Source organism: Toxorhynchites rutilus, chromosome 2 (assembly GCF_029784135.1).
Source record: "Toxorhynchites rutilus septentrionalis strain SRP chromosome 2, ASM2978413v1, whole genome shotgun sequence".
Taxonomy (NCBI): domain Eukaryota; kingdom Metazoa; phylum Arthropoda; class Insecta; order Diptera; family Culicidae; genus Toxorhynchites; species Toxorhynchites rutilus.
In genome coordinates this window covers 269434955-269453446 of record NC_073745.1, presented here as the reverse complement: position 1 = coordinate 269453446, position 18492 = coordinate 269434955, and the positions used below count along the sequence as shown (strand labels likewise).

The window sequence follows — 18492 nt, the reverse complement described above, 5'->3', positions numbered from 1 at the left end:
AATTCTCCCGACTTTCATGTACTTGCAATGTCGATTTCTCCACGCTACAGAGTGTGTTAGGGAAACACATTTCAGTCGGACCAAAAAGGCCCCCGACTTACACGTATTTGGAATGCCAATTTCCTCACGCTCCTTGGATTTAAAGTCTGTGTTAGGGAAACACATTTCAGTCGGAACAAAAATACCCCCGACTTTCATGTATTTGCAACGCTGATTTACCCAAGGCTGCTTGGGTTCGATGGCTGTGTTAGGGAAATCGTAGATCGGGCCAATCAAAATGAGGCAGTTATGCCGTTTAGATAACGCTTAACATTTTACATTTATTCAATTGTTTATCTAATGAAATATAACATTTTATTAATTGCGATAGAAGCGTAGAAATATTCCCTATCAATTGATACAAACATCTTTCCGATCCAGTAAGGAATATTCGAGTTCTAATTCGGAATCTTTCATTTTTTCCTGCATGTTCTGTGTTTAGGTTTTCATTTTACCCCCCATATACTCCGGTTAGACGTAGTCCCACGTCAAAATGCCTCTCTGGTTTCGACATATGTTATGTGAAAAATCCTCAGCTTTCCAGAAAAAATATAAAAAAATACAGCGCCTTTGGTCCCGATACGGGAAAACAATAAAAAACGAATACAATCAATAATAACGAGAGCAAAATTCGAATTTTCTGGTATTTTTTTGAATCGGTCTAGTAGTTCAAAAGTTATGAATTTTTGAAAAAAGTCATTTTTGGAAAAAAGAGGAAAAAGTTGATTTTTCGGACAACTCCAAAATAGAAATGGTCACCCTAATGAAAAAATAAAAAAAAACGGATCAAATGTTTTGCGATAAAGAACAAAACTACCAATTTTCACGAAAATCTGAGAACCACTATATCGGTTTGGCATGGAATGGCTGTATATATAGATTTTACCCCTCATATATTCTGGTTAGACATAGTCCCACGCAGTGGTGTCGAGTGAAGCTTTTGTACCCGGGACGGAAGAGTTGATTTACACTCCCATTCCCCCGTCAGAAATCATATTTATCCAATTTCTTCATATAAATTCGGTTCATTCTGCACCCCTAAAATCGTGCACCCGTGCAAATCGGCACCCCCTCCGCACCCCCACCCCAGTCGACGCCACTCGTCCTACGTCAAAAAACGTTTTTTTCATGGTGACCCCAATGTAACTCAGAACCAAAGCGCTAAATCGGCTGTATTGAAAGTCAGAAAAACAAACATTGTTCTACAAAGATGATTCAGTTTGATTCTATCTGGAATTTTGGTCACCCTATTTTCGACAACATAAGAATGAGCGGCTCCACCATATGTAACAACTTTGTCGAAGACAGTTTTTGTCTAGAGAATAACTGCCGAACACTCGATGCAAACTTCCACTTAAACTCGTTCCCTGGACCAGTGTGGTGCAGCGTTGTAATGAAGGTGCTCTTACCTCTGTAGTGGCTACCACTGGTACAATGCTTCCGGATTGTCTTCCCGTCGGGGCGGTGGTCGTCGGTTCCTCCTCCAACTCGTCATCGTACTCATCGTCATAGTTTTCCTCGTAGGTGTCCTCTTTGGGTTCGGCCTTCTCATCCGCTGAAGAACCCTTGCTGGCACTGTTCACAGTTGGTTCCGTTGTGATCTGTTTTGAGTGTTTATGGTGTTTATATTTGAAATACAAAGAAAGAATAGATTAGTGGTCGTACATCTAACGGTTAGGAAAGATTGGTAAATAGTAGAAACCATATTTTGGTGCACAACGATTCAAAGCACGAGTAAAGCAGTTTTTTGATTGGCTTGTTGAAATTATAATGAAAACTAAGTGAAATGATATAAATGATAAGAGATACAGACAACCAACATAAAGAATTGTTTGCGTATGTACAGAAAGCTGATCGACGAAATGAAAATGTTAGATTTTTATATTAGTTTTTTTGTACAAAGAAAAAAGTTCATAAACCATAGATAATTTAAAAAAAACTAAAACATTGCAGAAGAATTAGCTTGCAACACGAAACGCAACCGAAAAGTTGCAGCTGGAAGCGGTGCATTGCTAAGTGTGTGAATGTTCTTGTTTGGAACAAATCATCATTTGGTTAATTGGTGCATTTTTGCTGGCATCAACGAAGCTTGCGTCAAATGTGACATCATGGTTTATGGTCTCTTGCATTTTTGTTTCTCTCGTAAGTCAATCGCGTGCTGTGGCGTCGGAAAAAAATGTGGCACTAGCTTTTGTAACAAAACGGAACAATAAAACTGGATTCTAACAATTCGCTACCTTTGGTTCTATAGCAGAAGTAGTAGTAGAAGTAGCAATGGTAGTAGTGGTAGTAGTAGCAGTGTTGCTATTCGTAGCAGCAGTACTAGTAGTGGTAGCTTCAACCAATACCGTACGCGGCGCTGTATCGAGCTCAAGCGGTGTTGCGGTTGTTGCTTGTGATGGTGGTGGTGTTGGTGATGGCACCTCGGTCGTAGTGGTACTAGAAGCGACGACCGCGATCGTGGTGCTAGCAGGTTCGATCTCCATCGGCAGTGGGCTAGATGTCGTTATCGTTGTTGGCAGCCCTGTTGTGGTCAATGCAACGGTCGGTGCCACCGAGTTGGGCAGTTCTGTAATTATGACCGTATCCTCGTACTCATCTTCATCCTCTTCGTCTTCCTCTTCCTCACCGGACAGAATGGCATGATTGACGGAAGTTGTAGTGGCGACAATGCTTCCAACACTCGTAGCAGTAGCATGACTATTGTCAGTTGAGAAGGTCGCAGCCGAGGTGGATGATATCGATATGATAGACGGAGCTGTAGCGGAACTCGATGCTGCCGTCGGCGATGGTAAGTCCTCCTCCTGGTCGGTCGTCTAAAGGGGTGGTGGTTTTGAGTGGGTGGATTTTTTTTGTAGTGGTAAAGTTTTGTGTGTTGTGGTGGTCGTCATTATCGAACACGATAGAGGAACAGGCACGACGATTGTTTCGGTTTTGGGGATGGAGTGGATAGAAGTGAACATAGGGGTTTTGTTATTTGAGGTTTAGATCATTTTTGTCATCGACAATAGGTGGTTGGTTGTATCCTTCATACAGTGTGTAAGCGATACGGTGGTTCTATTTGTAGTATATATTGATGTGGTGCTGATTGGGTAGTAATCATAGGTGAGTATAATATCGATACTAAAATGTCATTCCGTTGTTTTGATCAAGAAGAAACGTGCAGCAGTCAAACGAAATATTCAGAATAGTAACACAACACATGCTTGTTTACACTATATTATTTCACTCTACTGTTTGGGGGATAAAGTATACATGCAATCGTACGCATTCTCGTATTCAGATTGTGGTAACTCTCTGTCTCTTACTCGATTTATCTATTTATTGCGAGCGTTTAAGCTTAATATTAGGCTGTCAAAAAAGCCCTGCGGTATTTCCGCGAGGTGTCGTTGTAAGCGCGTAGTTCTAGTTGTATTCATTGTATCGAGTCATACTATAGCTTGTTGGAAAGGTATTTTTGCGCGCTATATTATAGTTCTTGGCAGTGTTTTGTTTGGTTAAGTCGTTCGTGAGTTATAGTGTCGCAAATATGAAGCAAAATAAAGAGAAAATCCGACATATTTTACAGTACTACTATGACAAAGGCAAAAATGCATCTCAAGCTGGCAATAAAATTTGTGCAGTTTATAGACCCGATACAGTTTCCACTTCCACCGCACAACGATGGTTTCAACGTTTTCATTCTGGTGTAGAGGTCGTCGAAGATGCGCCACGCTCCGGAAGGCCTGTCGTCGAAAATTGCGACAAAATCGCTGAATTAGCCGAGAAAGACCGGCATAGTAGCAGCCGTAGCATCGGCCAAGAGCTGGGGATAACTCATCAAACCGTTATTAACCATTTGAAGAAGCTTGGATTCACACGTTGACGCAAAAAACATCTTTGACCGTATCGACGCATGTGAATCGCAACAAAATCGACCCGTTTCTGAAGCGGATGGTGACTGGCGATGAAAAGTGGGTCACTTACGACAACGTGAAGCGCAAACAGTCGTGGTCGAAGCCCGCTGAAGCGGCTCAGACGGTGGCCAAGCCCTCATTAACGGCCAGGAAGGTTCTGCTGTGTGTTTGGTGGGATTGTCAAGGAATAATCTATTATGAGCTGCTTCCCTATGGCCAAACGCTCAATTCGGACCTGTACTGCCAACAACTGGACCGCTTGAAGGTACCACTCATGAAGAAGAGGCCATCTTTGATAAACAGAGGCCGCATTGTCTTCCATCAGGACAACGCCAGGCCACACACTTCTTTGGTGACGCGCCAGAAGCTCCGGGAGCTCGGATGGGAGGTTCTTTTGCATCCGCCGTATAGTCCGGACCTTGCACCAAGTGACTACCACCTGTTTTTGTCCATGGCGAACGAGCTAGGTAGTCAGAAGTTAGCCACAAAAGAGGCCTGTGAAAATTGGCTATCCGAGTTTTTTGCCAATAAGGAAGCGAGCTTCTATAACAGGGGTATTATGAAGTTGGCATCTCGTTGGGAACAAGTCATCGAACAAAACGGCGCATATTTGACTTAAAACAGATGATTGTAACTAATTTTATGAACAAATGAAAATTAAAAAAAAAACCGCAGGACTTTTTTGACAGCCTAATATATAACCCGTTTGTGCGTACCATCACAAACCATAATTAGGCGCAAATAAAATTGATTCAGAGCAACAAGATTTCACATGCGTTTGTTAGAGGCAATTTGGTTTCCTGTAATCTCGTTGAAGCAACTGGAAAACTAGTATCGGACCCAAATGAAGAACCCTCCCATTTCTTCAAGAATTAAAGCGTCCTCTTCCGCAGTAGAAGACACTGATAAAAGTTTTTCGGTCAATAATTAACAAACGTCACTTATAAACTTTTATTTCTTTAAGAGGCGTATTATTAAGAAAAGTGTGACCGCTCAAAACCTTACACACGCTCTCGTTTTCGAAGTTTTAAACCTACACCTCAGTACAGAAATGAAAAACGTAGTCCTATGTCAGAAACAATTGTGCATACGCGGTGTGGCATGTTACACCATCTTGTTGGAAGCTTTTCTCCGCTGAGAGCACTTAATTGCGATATATAAACGTCGATCATATCTCGGTTGGTTGAGAAAGGTGTTTTCCGACTTTAAGGGGATAAATTAAAAATTAAATTCTTCTTTTATATTCGAAACATAAAAAATATATGCATAAAAAACGAATAATTTTTTTTATCGATTGTACAGTGATGCTTCTGAATCCGGACGCTTTTTAATCCGGACACTTTTTCATTACATTCAATATCATGCCAATAGACATTTTTTGTATGTTGAACTGATGTGACTTATAGTTACTACTGTGTCAATTTAGTTTAGTGCCAAACATAGTACCTAATTGTTAACAAAAAATGTAAAAAACAAAAATCAATGTGAATTTCACAAACCCATGTCCGGAATAAAAAGCACATTCAGAAAATGCTTTTAAATCCGGACGGTCAAAAGTTGACGATTAAATTTCTCATTGAAGAAGTTGCATAAGGGTATGTTAGAAGCCTTAGTATGGAGTATGGAATATGGAGCAATAATTTTCGATCCGGGAAACTGCAAAACTCTTCGGTATACAAGGCATTATATGACTCGTTCGTATATACGTGGGTAACTTTGTAAATTAGTCTGTAGCGCTGTCCCACATTAATAGAAATTTAACCCCCTTCCTGTTGACCGATTAATCTGAAATTCGGAACACACCTAAAATGGCGGATTTCATATTTTCTCTAAACCCCATCAATATGGGTATCAAAAGAAAGGGCTTGACTAGTAGAATACAATCATTGATGAAAAATATAAATCCAAGTTGGCGACCGCTACAAAAAGATGGATAACATATTTTATCAGAACCCCATCAATATGGGTATCAAACGAAAGGGATTGACTAGTAAAACATAGTTATTTATAAAAAATGCAAATCCAAAATGGCCGCCACCAAAAAATGGTGCCATTTTTTTTCAAAACTGCATCAATATGTGTACCAAAAAAAGGTCTGACTATTAGAACACAGTTATTTATGAAAAATGCTAATCCAAAATGGGTCATGTCAGATTTCCATTATCTACAGTTAGTTGTTCCATCACATGCCCCACGATTTTATTTCAGTCTCATCAATGCCCTAGATTAATGAAGAAAGGGGTGTGATAACTGCTAACTGCTACTTGCCTAATTATTTTCTAGCTTTTGGTACATCATCTGTTTTATTATTAGGTTTAATCATAATGAAACCGTTGAACTTAAAAAGTGTTTTTACTTATTTTATTTTTTAGTTTTTAGTACATTATCTGTAACATTAGTATATTTCTCTACAATAAAACCATTCAACAATTTCTGTTGAAATTTTTGATTTGAATTTTTCATAAATAACTGTATTCTACTAGTCAAGGCCTTTCATTTGATACCCATATTGATAGGGTTTGAAAAAATATCGCGCTATCTTGTAATGGCGGCCATTTTGGATATCCATTTTTCACGAAGAACTGTCTACTAGTCAATCCCTTTCATTTGTACCCATATTGATGGGGTTTAGAGAAAATATGTAGACCGCCATTTTGTAGCGGCCGCCATCTTGGATTTACATTTTTCATCAATGACTGTGTTCTGTTAGTCAAGCCATTTCGTTTGATATCCATATTGATGGGATTCTGCGAGAATATGTAATTCGCCATTTTGTAGCGGCCGCCATCTTGGATTTACATTTTTCATAAATTACTGTATATAGCCCTTTCATTTGCTACCCATATTGATCGGATTTTGAAAATTTATATATGGCGCCATCTTGTAGTGGTCATTTTGTAAAAATACAATAAATAATTGAATTATTAAAAAAAATTGTACCAAACGTGTTTCCTTTTATAACGCACCCGTTAATAAGTTCTACAAGAATTAATAAATAATTCCTCTCAAAGAATTGCAAGGAAAACAAGTGTCCGGATTTCAAAGCATGATTAAAAAAGTGTCCGGATTTAAAATCACGACACGATGAAAGAAATTTCAAATTTTGAACAAATATAACATGAATTTGTGGAATTCTGTGATTCATACCTTAGATGAAGGCCTTCTAATTCTATAGGAACGCTAATTTTTCGTGCTATGATATGTCAGTATTGACGTAGAACTACGTCTTTCATTAAGGGTGCCAAATCAGAAAGCCGGTCACGTTTTTATGAAATAAAGTTAACGTTAATAACTATTTTTGCCGCGAACGGATTTTTGCGATTTACATACCAAACGAATCGGAAATTCCCTAAGATTTGTTTGATATGCTATACATTACAATTCAATGGTGTGTAAATGGTTAAAATTCTAGAAAACTATAAGCGTTTCCATTTTCCCAACATTTGGTTTGTTCATTTGTGTGCTTCCCCGAACAGAGCTGTCAATAACGGGCAACTTATTGTCGAGCAACGAAGGGGAAGTCGTAAGACTTAAAGTCTCCGTGAACAAAGGAAAAGAAGAAAAACGAAGGGGAATATTTGCCTAGAGTATAAACAGTGTATCTCACTGAGGCAAACTTTCATTCTTCGTGAGGAAATGGACTGAACAACATCGTTGCAGGGCGAGGTGGACGGTGAGGAGTGGAGGATTAATACAAGGAAAAGGTAAAGTTTTCCAAGGGTCTTTTTGAAGGTTAGAGACGAATGAACTGAAGAAGTTTAAAGTCTCACATGTCTTAGTTTCGGATTGAGCTGTGGACCCGATCAAATTACTGACTCTCTGATGTAGCATTGCAATAATTGCATCAAACTGACGCCATTGCATTAAGGTTCTGAACTACACAACTGTGTGGGGAATCATCAAGCTAGGCTATCGTCAGCTCACCAAGAAAATAAATGTTCTGGAATTTGGTTTCGCATGACGGTAGCAAAACTCTTCCCACAAAGGATGACAGCTAAGTTGATCTAGATCTTTACATATTAACAAAAAGCGAGTGACATAGCACGCGCTGCCATAACTATTTCTCAAATAGTGACGTCAGTCGTTGTGTTTATCTTTGATTGCCAACCGCATCCATGTGAAAATGCTCTTTTCAGGAAGTAATTTATCAATAAAAAACGTACATTTTTTTAGAGTTCCTGCTGAATATGAGGCTGATGTGATAGCGTGCAGTGAATATTCGTGAAATCACGTCGAAAAAGGCGGATAAAAGTGATATTTCCATGTGCCACTTTCATAGAAACAAACGAAGTTTCATTATTCTAACGTTACGAAGTTGATGTTTCGAAGGCTCTCAGTGTCGGTGTGTATGTTGTGAGAGAATAATCATCAATTAATCAAAATTTCCCCGAAAATGTTACTGCTTTCGTGAACTAAGCATACGACTAAGCATTATTCCGACATAATAATCGGAATAAGCCACAATACAGTTGTTATCTGTTAAAAGACATGCAGTTGAATGATTTCATGAGAATTTTGGCTCAAATCATCATGCAACCGTGAGTACTTTGAACATTGTTTTTGTTTCTTCCATATAGGGTAAATGATCTTGGTTTGTCCAATTTGGGGTGTTTTTACGCAACTAGTAAATGCAAATCGATTTTTCTTCATGAAAATCACACATAATCGATACGAGTTTGGGTTTGTTGAAAAGCCCCAAGTCTCTAGTTGCTAATACTACCATAAGGTGTTGAAATTATTCAAATTTTTATGTTTTTTAACGATTTTCCTTAAAGAAGAATTATGATCATGGTTTGCCCAAAAAAATGATCATGGTTTGTCCGGTTTTAGAAATCTCTATTTTTGAATGAAAACATTTGAATTCACAATTAGATGTTGCATTTATCATTGCTTGAGTTTACTGTCATCATATTGATTCATTCATAATTTAGGCTTTCTTCAGAATATTGCCTTTTCTTGGGCATTTTAGAAGTGTTCACCTCAACACAATCAACACAGAAAAACCATACTTCTGTTATGCCCGAAGCACACCATAAACAAACATAAACAAACTGCAGCGCGCCAAGCGGTTGCCATAGAAATCATGTGGACAAAACAACATTATTGAATTGGACAACTCATGATCAGAATTGATTCATCAAAATGCGTTAATTTAATGGTTTAGCTATGTAAATCCGATACAAATGGTTAGCAAGCATGATGTTTACAATATTTATAAGTGTTGTAATCCAAAAAAGGTCTGAATACGTGCCAAATAATCATCTGGTGATCGATTAAAAGTTAGCTCGAATGACGGGCGCATTGACACAAATAGAAGGTGTATTTTATAATCCTTTAAAACATGTGATTTCGTAAAAATATACTATCAAACTACTATAAATCATGTAAAAGGCAATTTCATTTATATGTTTCGAAACATTCGAAGGCCTTATTTGACACAGGAGCGCTGAATTAGAGCATTCAAAAAAGTGGGCAAACCATGATCATATTTTCGACTGGACAAACCAATATCATTTACCCTACATTCTATATTGAATGCAAATCATTACGACACGATATTTTGCTTGTCAATACAGATATACCTCGCCTACTGCTCCACCTCGATATGTACCTCATTGGGTATTAGTAATGAATCTCTACTGAGGCAAATATTCAGCCTTTTTTCAAGCAGTTGACATTGTTTGTTTTCCGTCATCATAAAGGCTTCGTTTGTGCCTTTGACATTGCATCAATGCATTGAACTGACACTATGGTGAAGCAGGTATTAAGGTTGTGCAACAAAAAATTATTTGGGGAATACCAAGTTATTCAATAAGTTATAGTAAGTTATTAATTTATTTGGGTTCACGTGCCAGTTGCAAAACTCCCTTTAACTAGGATTGCCTTTGCGCTAATCTTGATCATAATGAAGCAGTGCTACTCTTTTCGAGGTTGTTGAGATTAACGGAAAGAGTTCATTTCGTTTATTTAGTCACCAAGAAAGTAGATGTCGTTCTGGAATTTTGTATGTGATTTGGTTTCAGCAGTTTTGCCAGTAGCAAAAGTTTCTCAACTAAGAAAGATAACTGCGCTTATCTCGAGCATGTATTGTTCTGCGAGGACAAGAATGAATCATCAAACAATAATCGTCAAATGATTCTACAAGAAAAAAAAATATTTCAGGGCGACCAAACTGGTAGAATGGTTATTTCTAAAATTTCGTAGCATTATAAAATAATATTCGCAGTTATAAACAAGCGACTTGAATTAAACTACAGTGTAGTTCTACGTCAACAATGTGGTCGTGTCTTGGACACAACCTCCTAAAATATTTGTTTTTAGTAGTTGAAGATATATTTGTAAGCGCTTAAGCGTTCGGATTTCGATACATTACTATATACAGGATTCGATTCTTCAAAATTCAATAGAATCAGGATACTTTCATATTACAATTATCCGCGGAATTCAATAGAAGAGTAAAAAGTAGGTGCCAACACGAAAAAAATATATTTCTGCATAAGAACTAAAAAAATTAGAAAAAGTCTTCTAGAAAAAATCATTAACATTATTTCTCTATAAGGTCACTAATGATCACATAATGTAAACATTATGACCAAAACAAAGGAGCAAAAGCCGAATCACTCACCAAAGTATCCAAAAAAGGCTTGTAGGATTACGATGCGCAATTAACCCGCTAGTAATTTTGGTTTCATATCTTCTGTCGATATTTGGAGATTTTGCGCATGGATGCGAATATTTAAAAAACACGTCCTGAACAAAGGGATACTACTAGAGAGACCAAAAGATTTGAACCAAACATTTATTTGAATCCATGCACATTGAAATCCATATCAAACAAGCAAATAAACATTCATAAGATGTTTCGGCCACAGGCCGAGAGGTTAGCGTCATACATGTCATGCAAAGGGTTTGATTCCCGTTCTGGTCGAGGGATTTTTCCTCAAAGGATTTTTTCCCGACTTGCACTGTGGTCACGCGTATTCTAGAGCTTGCCACTCCAGAATACATTCAACGCGTGTCATTTTTGGATAAGAAATCTCAACTAAGCACTACTAATAAAAATGTCGCAAGTAATCCCTATGTTGAGACGGCAAAAGTTCCTGTGGGATCGCTAGAGCCATTCAAGAAGGTGGTTCGTCTGGAACTTGAGTCAGACCCCTATGTGAAAAATTCCACCTGACGTGGAAATATACAGCGTTTCGTACAACTGTTTAGGAGACAAAATCATTTATAACAAGCTTCTCGTCTGCTTTGAAATTATTTCACGATCATGATGGACTGTCCGCATGCATTTTGCTAAAAATATAAGTCATTTACACGCAAGCTGTAAAGCCGACCATTGAACCACCATTGAAGCCGACCACCTAATCTCCTGCTTAAACCAATCACTGGCCTCTTCCAACCACCTCTGTTGCCCATAAATTTACCAATTTCATGCTACGCTTGACTGTGGCGAAAAAACGGTAATTAAAACCGGGAGAAGATTATATCAATTATTCCTCCCATACCGTTCGCGCTCATCGACATCGATCAAACTAGCGGAAATTGATTCAGCTTTTCGTTTGCATATGCCTCCCCCACAGCATTCCGCATATTGCGCTCCTGTAAACAATCTTCATGTTTGGCATGGACAATTGCAAAAAAAACATGTGATTATCACACACCTGATTGAACAAGAAACGGCGCTCAATCCAGCGCAGATCAAAGTGCGAAAATGCATCGAAAATCGTCTATAAAAATAACAAACTCATTTAACGTTTAATTAACGCTTGAGCACAGGCAGACCAACAGAAAAGTACCGATAAAAACGGGCAACTTTAATGAGCAACCTCACGCTCCTACCTCTGGTTTCCTCGATTCTCCCTTTCCGTTAGGTTCACATTCATAAATCGCGTTCCTATTCAAATTATAATACCACCCAGGGACCGGAATGCCATCCGGCATAGCGGGGCACAGGGGGAACCTGCTCCAAGACCTTCTACGGTTGTGATTTATCATATGGACATAAATGGATCACCACCACTTGAATCAATTGCGTTCCTTTCGAAGCGGCTCGCCATTTTGAGTGTACATACCGGCTGCTGCTAAATTGGCTCACCCATTCATCATTATGACATTCTGGAAGGGAAGCAGTTTGCGCGTTAGGGGGTGGTGGGTGTTTTGGTTTTCCCATTAATATGTTTCTTTTTTTCGTTTCTAAAAAAACGTGTGAGTTAACGGTCGGACAGGAAGCCTTCTGAATCCACTGTGACTAAGAATGACTGCGAGCCACAAAAAAAAAATTGCTAAGAAACACGGGATATCAACCCAACAGGTTGTCTTGAATCATTGTTGTGTAATAAATATGAACGTACTTTGTGTGTAGTAAAGGCACGGTCTTTTGAGAACACAGTGTTTAATGCTCAGTAATTTGATATACACAACCTGTTCCAAACAATCCAAACCAAACAAAGTTACAATTTAGTTCATACTCACATGATCCTCTGTTGACAAAACTTAAACTAACCTTTCGAAAGCTCCACAAAGAATGTGCAAACTTTGTAGGGAAGTTACAAAATCTCTTGGGAAATCAACACAACGTTGGAAGTAATTTTCCTCTACGTTCCCAGCTAGTAGTCCCGGTAAACAGAGTCGCTAAGATTCCCTCCCCCTCACCTAAATCTCACTTAAACCGATATGGTTTATGTTCACATGGTAACGGATGTTGAAAGACAAAAGCTGAAGCTGAAAGCGTTTCCTTACTGTTGTCTCCAAGACCGCGAACGTTTGCAGCCCAACCGATGCGATGCAAGCGATTTGTCACCGCACTTTCGTACGTCCTCAGCATACGATTTGATTCATGTTGCCACTCTCAATCGGAAAGAATTGAGTGGCCATCAGAAAATGTTTATTCGGCGACCAATGAAGCCATGGTCGATAGGTAGCATACGCAGCCACTTCACATGCACCACTGGAAAGGAATGATGGATGGTCTCTGCTTGGTGTGTTGCCTGCCTTTTTATGTGAATTGAGTTCCATGCGTGGTTCCATCAATGAAAAAGGGCCGAGTGGTTTGGACCAGAAAGCTCCCAGTATTCTGTCCCATCGAAATCTTTCAACATAGGACTGCGTTTAACAGGTAAAGTGAAAATCTCAAGAGCGAGAATGTAACGAAAAAATTAAAAATAACTCTTAACGGGTGTTAAATAAAAAATGAGATTTTTTTCAATACCTTTCAGTAACTCAAATAAAGAGCGTAAAATTTTCTTCCTCCATGAAAATTGCTCTTTGGGCTCCCTAGAAACAGTAGGCGTGTTTGGTTTTGCTAGTTTGAATTTAGTCAAAGCAAAGATGGCGTCGAAACAGCACGTGCTCCGCGAACGCATTGTACGGTTCTACGAAACGCATTTCCAGCAAGGAAAAAAGTTCACGGTGGCACATTTTAAGGAAAAATCTGTACCTCTCAGTACGTTATATCGTATCCTGGGTTCCCTGAACGTAGAGCGGAAGGTCGGAAGTGGTCGTCCTGTGAGGAAAATGACGAAGCAGAGGAAGACATCGTTAGAGAAACTGTTTGACAACAAGGACGCAACCAGCCTGCGTGACGCCGGTCGGAAATATGGCTGCTCCCACGTATTGATCCATCGGACCCTCAAGATGGAAGGAATCGTCTACAGGAAGAAGACGAGGTCGCCGGAGTACACGGAGGAGCAGATTGAGACGGTTAAATCACAGTGTCGGTGGATGACCAAAAAATACCGCGGGACGTCTTTCGTTCTGGACGACGAAAGCTATTTTCCGCTGTCCAAAACGCATATTCCAGGAAATGATAATTACTACTCCAGCGACAAGTCATCCACACCGCCTGAAGTGAAATACAAGTTCAAGCACAAGTTTGAAAAAAAGGTTATGTTGTACATCGCCATTTCCGACCGGGAAGGAAGGAAGGTATTGAATTAGAGAGACTTTAAACTCTGAGAGTTCATTCGTCTCTTTCCGACCGGGGCATTTCAAAGCCTTGGTTTAAGCCGAGCGGTCTGGCAATCAACCAACAAATCTATCGAGAAGAGTGCCTCGATAAAATCCTGCTGCCGTTCCTGAACGAGCATCCCGCGGATGGGAAGTACGTCTTCTGGCTGGACAAAGCGTCTTCCCATTACGCCAAGACGACGCTGGCGTATCTTGAGGATAAAAAGATACCGTTCGTGCCGAACGATCGTAAGCGAACAAACTTGCCCCAGTGCCGCCCAATAGAGGATTTCTTTGGCTCACTCAGTGCCCTAGTGTATAAAAACCATTGGAGGGCCAAGGACACGAAGCAAATGACTACAAGAATCCGGAATTGTATCCGGAAAATGGACGTAAGTGCCGTACAACGTTCTTGTGAGAGCATCGCGACTAACAGCAGACCACGGCCCTTACCCAAACATTCACTGACATTTTTTTGAAGAAAATACATTATGTTATTTATAAAAAAATACTGAAATCTATGAAAAAAAAAATGTTTATATGTGATTGAAAAAATTCTCATTTTTTATTTAACACCCGTTATCAAGCAAACCATTTGTCATGACAATTGTCATGCGAAAATGCGAAAACAGAATAGAAACTGAGAGAGGTTGGCGTCGACATCATGCCTCATACCGTATGTTTCTATTCTGTTTTCGCATTTACGCATGACAAATGGTTTGCTTGCCCGTTATAACACGATCTTTTCATGATGGATCGCAGAGATATTTTTGCCTGAATGAATTGGGAATATGTCTACGCTGCAATCACAATAACGAACATTATATAGGGTAGTAGTACCTATCGTCGCAATAGTACCTATTATGGTAATACAAGTGAGTTTTCTATTAGTTTAGAAAATATATCTTATTTTTAAAGGCTCTAATATGATTTTAAAAAATCAGAAATCTCTTCTTTGTTGATGTTGGTACTTGATCCCACGCGAAACATTGTTCTTTTGTTGAAAAAAATAGTTCGACAATAGTGTGTCCCATTGATGCTTGCTTCTTAGCATTTTGCTAAGGAATATGCGCTCATAATAATGAGATTTTTTTTACTGTGAAGTGGTGCAAACACAGTGTAGACGCATACATTACAACCTTCTTGATGTTGTGATTTTTTTATACGATGTTATCGGTATAAACATGTATTTTTGTATTACCATAACTGGTGCAATTTTACATCTACGTGCCAATTATCGTAATATCGAAATCTACCTTGTTCCTATTATGGTTGTACGTTGTTTTGTAATGGTTGTTATGCTATTATGGTTGTAGCTTACGTTTTCACGCTGTGAAATTGCCTATGATAGGGCGCTTTTGAACGCTCAGTAGTGTTGTGATATAGCACTATGCGTGCCCGACTGAAGCACATTTGCGAAAAAACAATGACATTGAGTTTGAGAGGTTATTATTCAGTTGGATAGTATCGTCACTTAGGTTTACTTCATCGATGAGACCGCCCATCGGATCCGGCGGAAGAATATTGACACCAGAAGTCCATTTAGAATTCTCGTTACACGCACTGACTCCATGGTTTTAAAATTTGTGTTAGGGAAACATTCCGATTTGCAGAAACGCAAACGAGTACGAAAGTCTATTTTGCAATGACAATTTCCCCAGGCTCCGTGGTTTTGAAATCTGTGTTGGGGAAACTCAATCCGTTTGGCAGAAATGAATGAGAATACAAAAGTACCCGCTACTTGCATCTATTTTGCAATGCCGAATTCCCCTGGCTACATGGTTTTGAAGTCTGTGTTAGGGAAACATTCCGATTTGCAGAAATGCAATCATAATTGAGTGGATTTCCAAGCGGCACTCGCTTATATACCGATTGATGTGATTTCAATAGCCTGTTTTGAAAGCAGTTTTAAGACTATTGAAACAAGTTCTTGGATCAAAAGATGACAAGCATATAACGCGTAGACATTTTATCTTTCGAATGAAGTGTTTATCATACCATTTCGTTTAGTTGTTTAGGAGATATTAACGCTCAAAATCTAGTTGCTCCGGCGTAACGCTTTCATTCTCGAAACTTTGAACTTAAACCCCAGTATAGAAATGAAAGACGTAGTCCTACGTCAAAATGGATAAAAAATTATGGACATTCACATTTGAGAATGCAATAATGAATGAAAAAACCTTCCGTCTTCCAAAGTGAACAAACCAGAAAGCGCTGCGGAAGTTAGATGTGTTGGTATTAATTCAGCAGAAAAAAATGTTCGTTAAGGCCAACGTTCGATTTTTCGAACACTCAATTTTTCTGGCTGTTATTTCCCTGCAGGAGAATGAATCGAATGATTTTTGCCCTGCAATACAATGTGTATCCTTTTATCAAAGTAATACTGTAGGAAAATTTTCATATTTTTGTATTTTATTGGGGGTTTTTATTTGAATTTAAAACACCTTCCATACATACTTGCTTTAAATCGAATTTGTTGCTCAATAAAGTTGTACAAAACTGAATAAAATTGATGGAAAGTGGTAGCTAACAAATTAAGCTATCTTTTGATCCAAAAACATTACCATATGGTTGCTTCCCAAAGACATTTATTAAATCGTTTATTTTTACAGGCTCAGTTACATAGGTTTAAAGGAGCCAAACTCCTATCTGTATTGTTACAAGTATATATAAACATTTCTCATTAATACTAATGTTAATGAAGGAGAGAACCGATCACTCGCGGTTTGCTCGAGTTTAGAAGGGTGACATTTTTTTTCAGGAAAAGGAAGGGATATAAGGATATGTTGACAATGTTCACACTCACATTCGCACTCACATTCACTCACTCACAGTCACCCATACATCGGTAGATGGGCACTTTCACGGGCAAAAAGTTTTTCGAACAACAACTTTTCCATGTAGGTATAATAGCTTTTAAGTTACATTTTTTTTTGTAAAAAATCAAGAAAATTTTTTTGGCCCTTTCAAAAACGTAGTCTAATCCTTTTTTTTTCAAGTATGCAAAGTTGCTTAAAAACCCAGGTGTTTATACCCACAACGTTTCGCTGATGTCTGAGGTGGTGCTGCCAACTCCTAAGACGAGCTGGAATGGAATTCGTCAATGAATAAAATGTTATTTTTCATAACATAAACAATTTTTTTATCCCATCCGTTTATTATGATTAGGCTCATTTAGCAATTCAGCTGTAACAGAGCCGAATTTGTCGTGTACATTTTTTCTCATGTTTTATATTACACAGTAGCCATTTAGGCGTACGAGTATTCCTATTCTATCGATACACAACACATGTCGCCTTTTTCGGCGCAAGAATATTTTTATTGTTCGAATGTTCACAGTTGGACTATATACACAGCGGGACTGTTAATATGAGGCTTCCGTTGTTGTGTTATAAATAGCACCAATTACCGATGCAGCAGACTATAATCTGAGCGGTCACCGTCACCGTCACATGATGATTGTTGCGTGGACGTAGTAGCTAGAATAACACACAAAGATGGTCAGTTGATGGCCTGAGTTATGAGCTCATGATTGCTCGCTTAGTAGCGGACATGCAACCAATTAGGCTACGAAGACCCCCAAGTTAAACATTTTCCCCAACCCCCTATTTACGGTTTCCCCAACACAGATTTAAAACCAAGCAGCCTGGAAAAATCGGCATTGCAAATACATGAAAGTTGGAGGAATGTTTGTTCCCACCGAAATGTGTTCCCTAACACAAACTTCAAAACCAAGGTGTCTGAGGAAATCGGCACATCTTCTTCTTCTTAAATGGCTCTAACGTTCCTAGAGGAACTTCGCCGTCTCAACGTAGTATTACTTATGTCATTTTTATTAGTACTTAGTTGAGATTTCTATGTCAAATAACACGCCTTAAATGCATTCTGAGTGACAAGCTCTAGAATACGCGTGACCATAGTGAAGGTCGGAGAATATTTCTTCGACGAAAAATTTCCCCGGACCAGAACGGGAATCGAACCCGAACCCCCGCATGATATTGTGTGACGCTAACCACTCGGCCTCGGGATCACATTGTAAACACATGCAAGTCAGGTATTTTTGGCATTTGTTCAAATTCTTTGCTTTGTAAGCAAATATGTTGAATTCAATTGATTCCGAAAATTGTTTCTTTTAATCAATAATTTAGTCAATACAAACAAATGATCACTAAGCCAACGGCAGTCCCACGTCAACCTTAAGGTTATATCATGGATATAATCCATCCATTTTTTTTCTTCTTAAATAATCGATTGATCCGACTGATATGCTCGATATCCATCATGGCCAATTACTATATCCTGTATATAACGTTTGCATTAAAAATGGACAAAGATTGCTGACTTTTCATGGGTTCATCCTCACACGCACTGACGAAACTACCCATGCAGCATCAATCATAGTAACCCATGAGTCAGTAGAAAAAAATTGACAACTCAATCAGTCGAACCCTAACCGTGATGGCGAAAACAGTGAAGCTACTCCGTTCAGAAGTGTGCGCGTTCAAAAAACGGTACCCCGCTGCGTCGAAAACGGACATCGTGCGGCACTTTGTGGACGCCGGATACGTCCCTTCCAGCTTCTACAACATCTTGGCACTATCGGACAACA

At 39.0% G+C, this 18492-nt stretch overlaps 1 protein-coding gene across 12 annotated transcripts in view; it reads right to left on the bottom strand.

Annotated features, from left to right (window-relative positions):
- The window catches only part of LOC129768843 (uncharacterized), a 539752-nt gene that overhangs the window by 18958 nt on the left and 502302 nt on the right, over nucleotides 1-18492 (bottom strand). For 11 of the 12 annotated variants that reach the window (XM_055770771.1, XM_055770770.1, XM_055770772.1 and 8 more), the window contains 2 exons: nucleotides 2277-2855; nucleotides 1449-1640 (listed from right to left, as the gene is read on the bottom strand). In XM_055770771.1, the coding sequence (XP_055626746.1) occupies nucleotides 1449-1640; nucleotides 2277-2855 (771 nt within the window). The remainder of the gene's footprint in view (nucleotides 1-1448; nucleotides 1641-2276; nucleotides 2856-18492) is intronic. The other variant, XM_055770777.1, reaches the window with a different exon arrangement.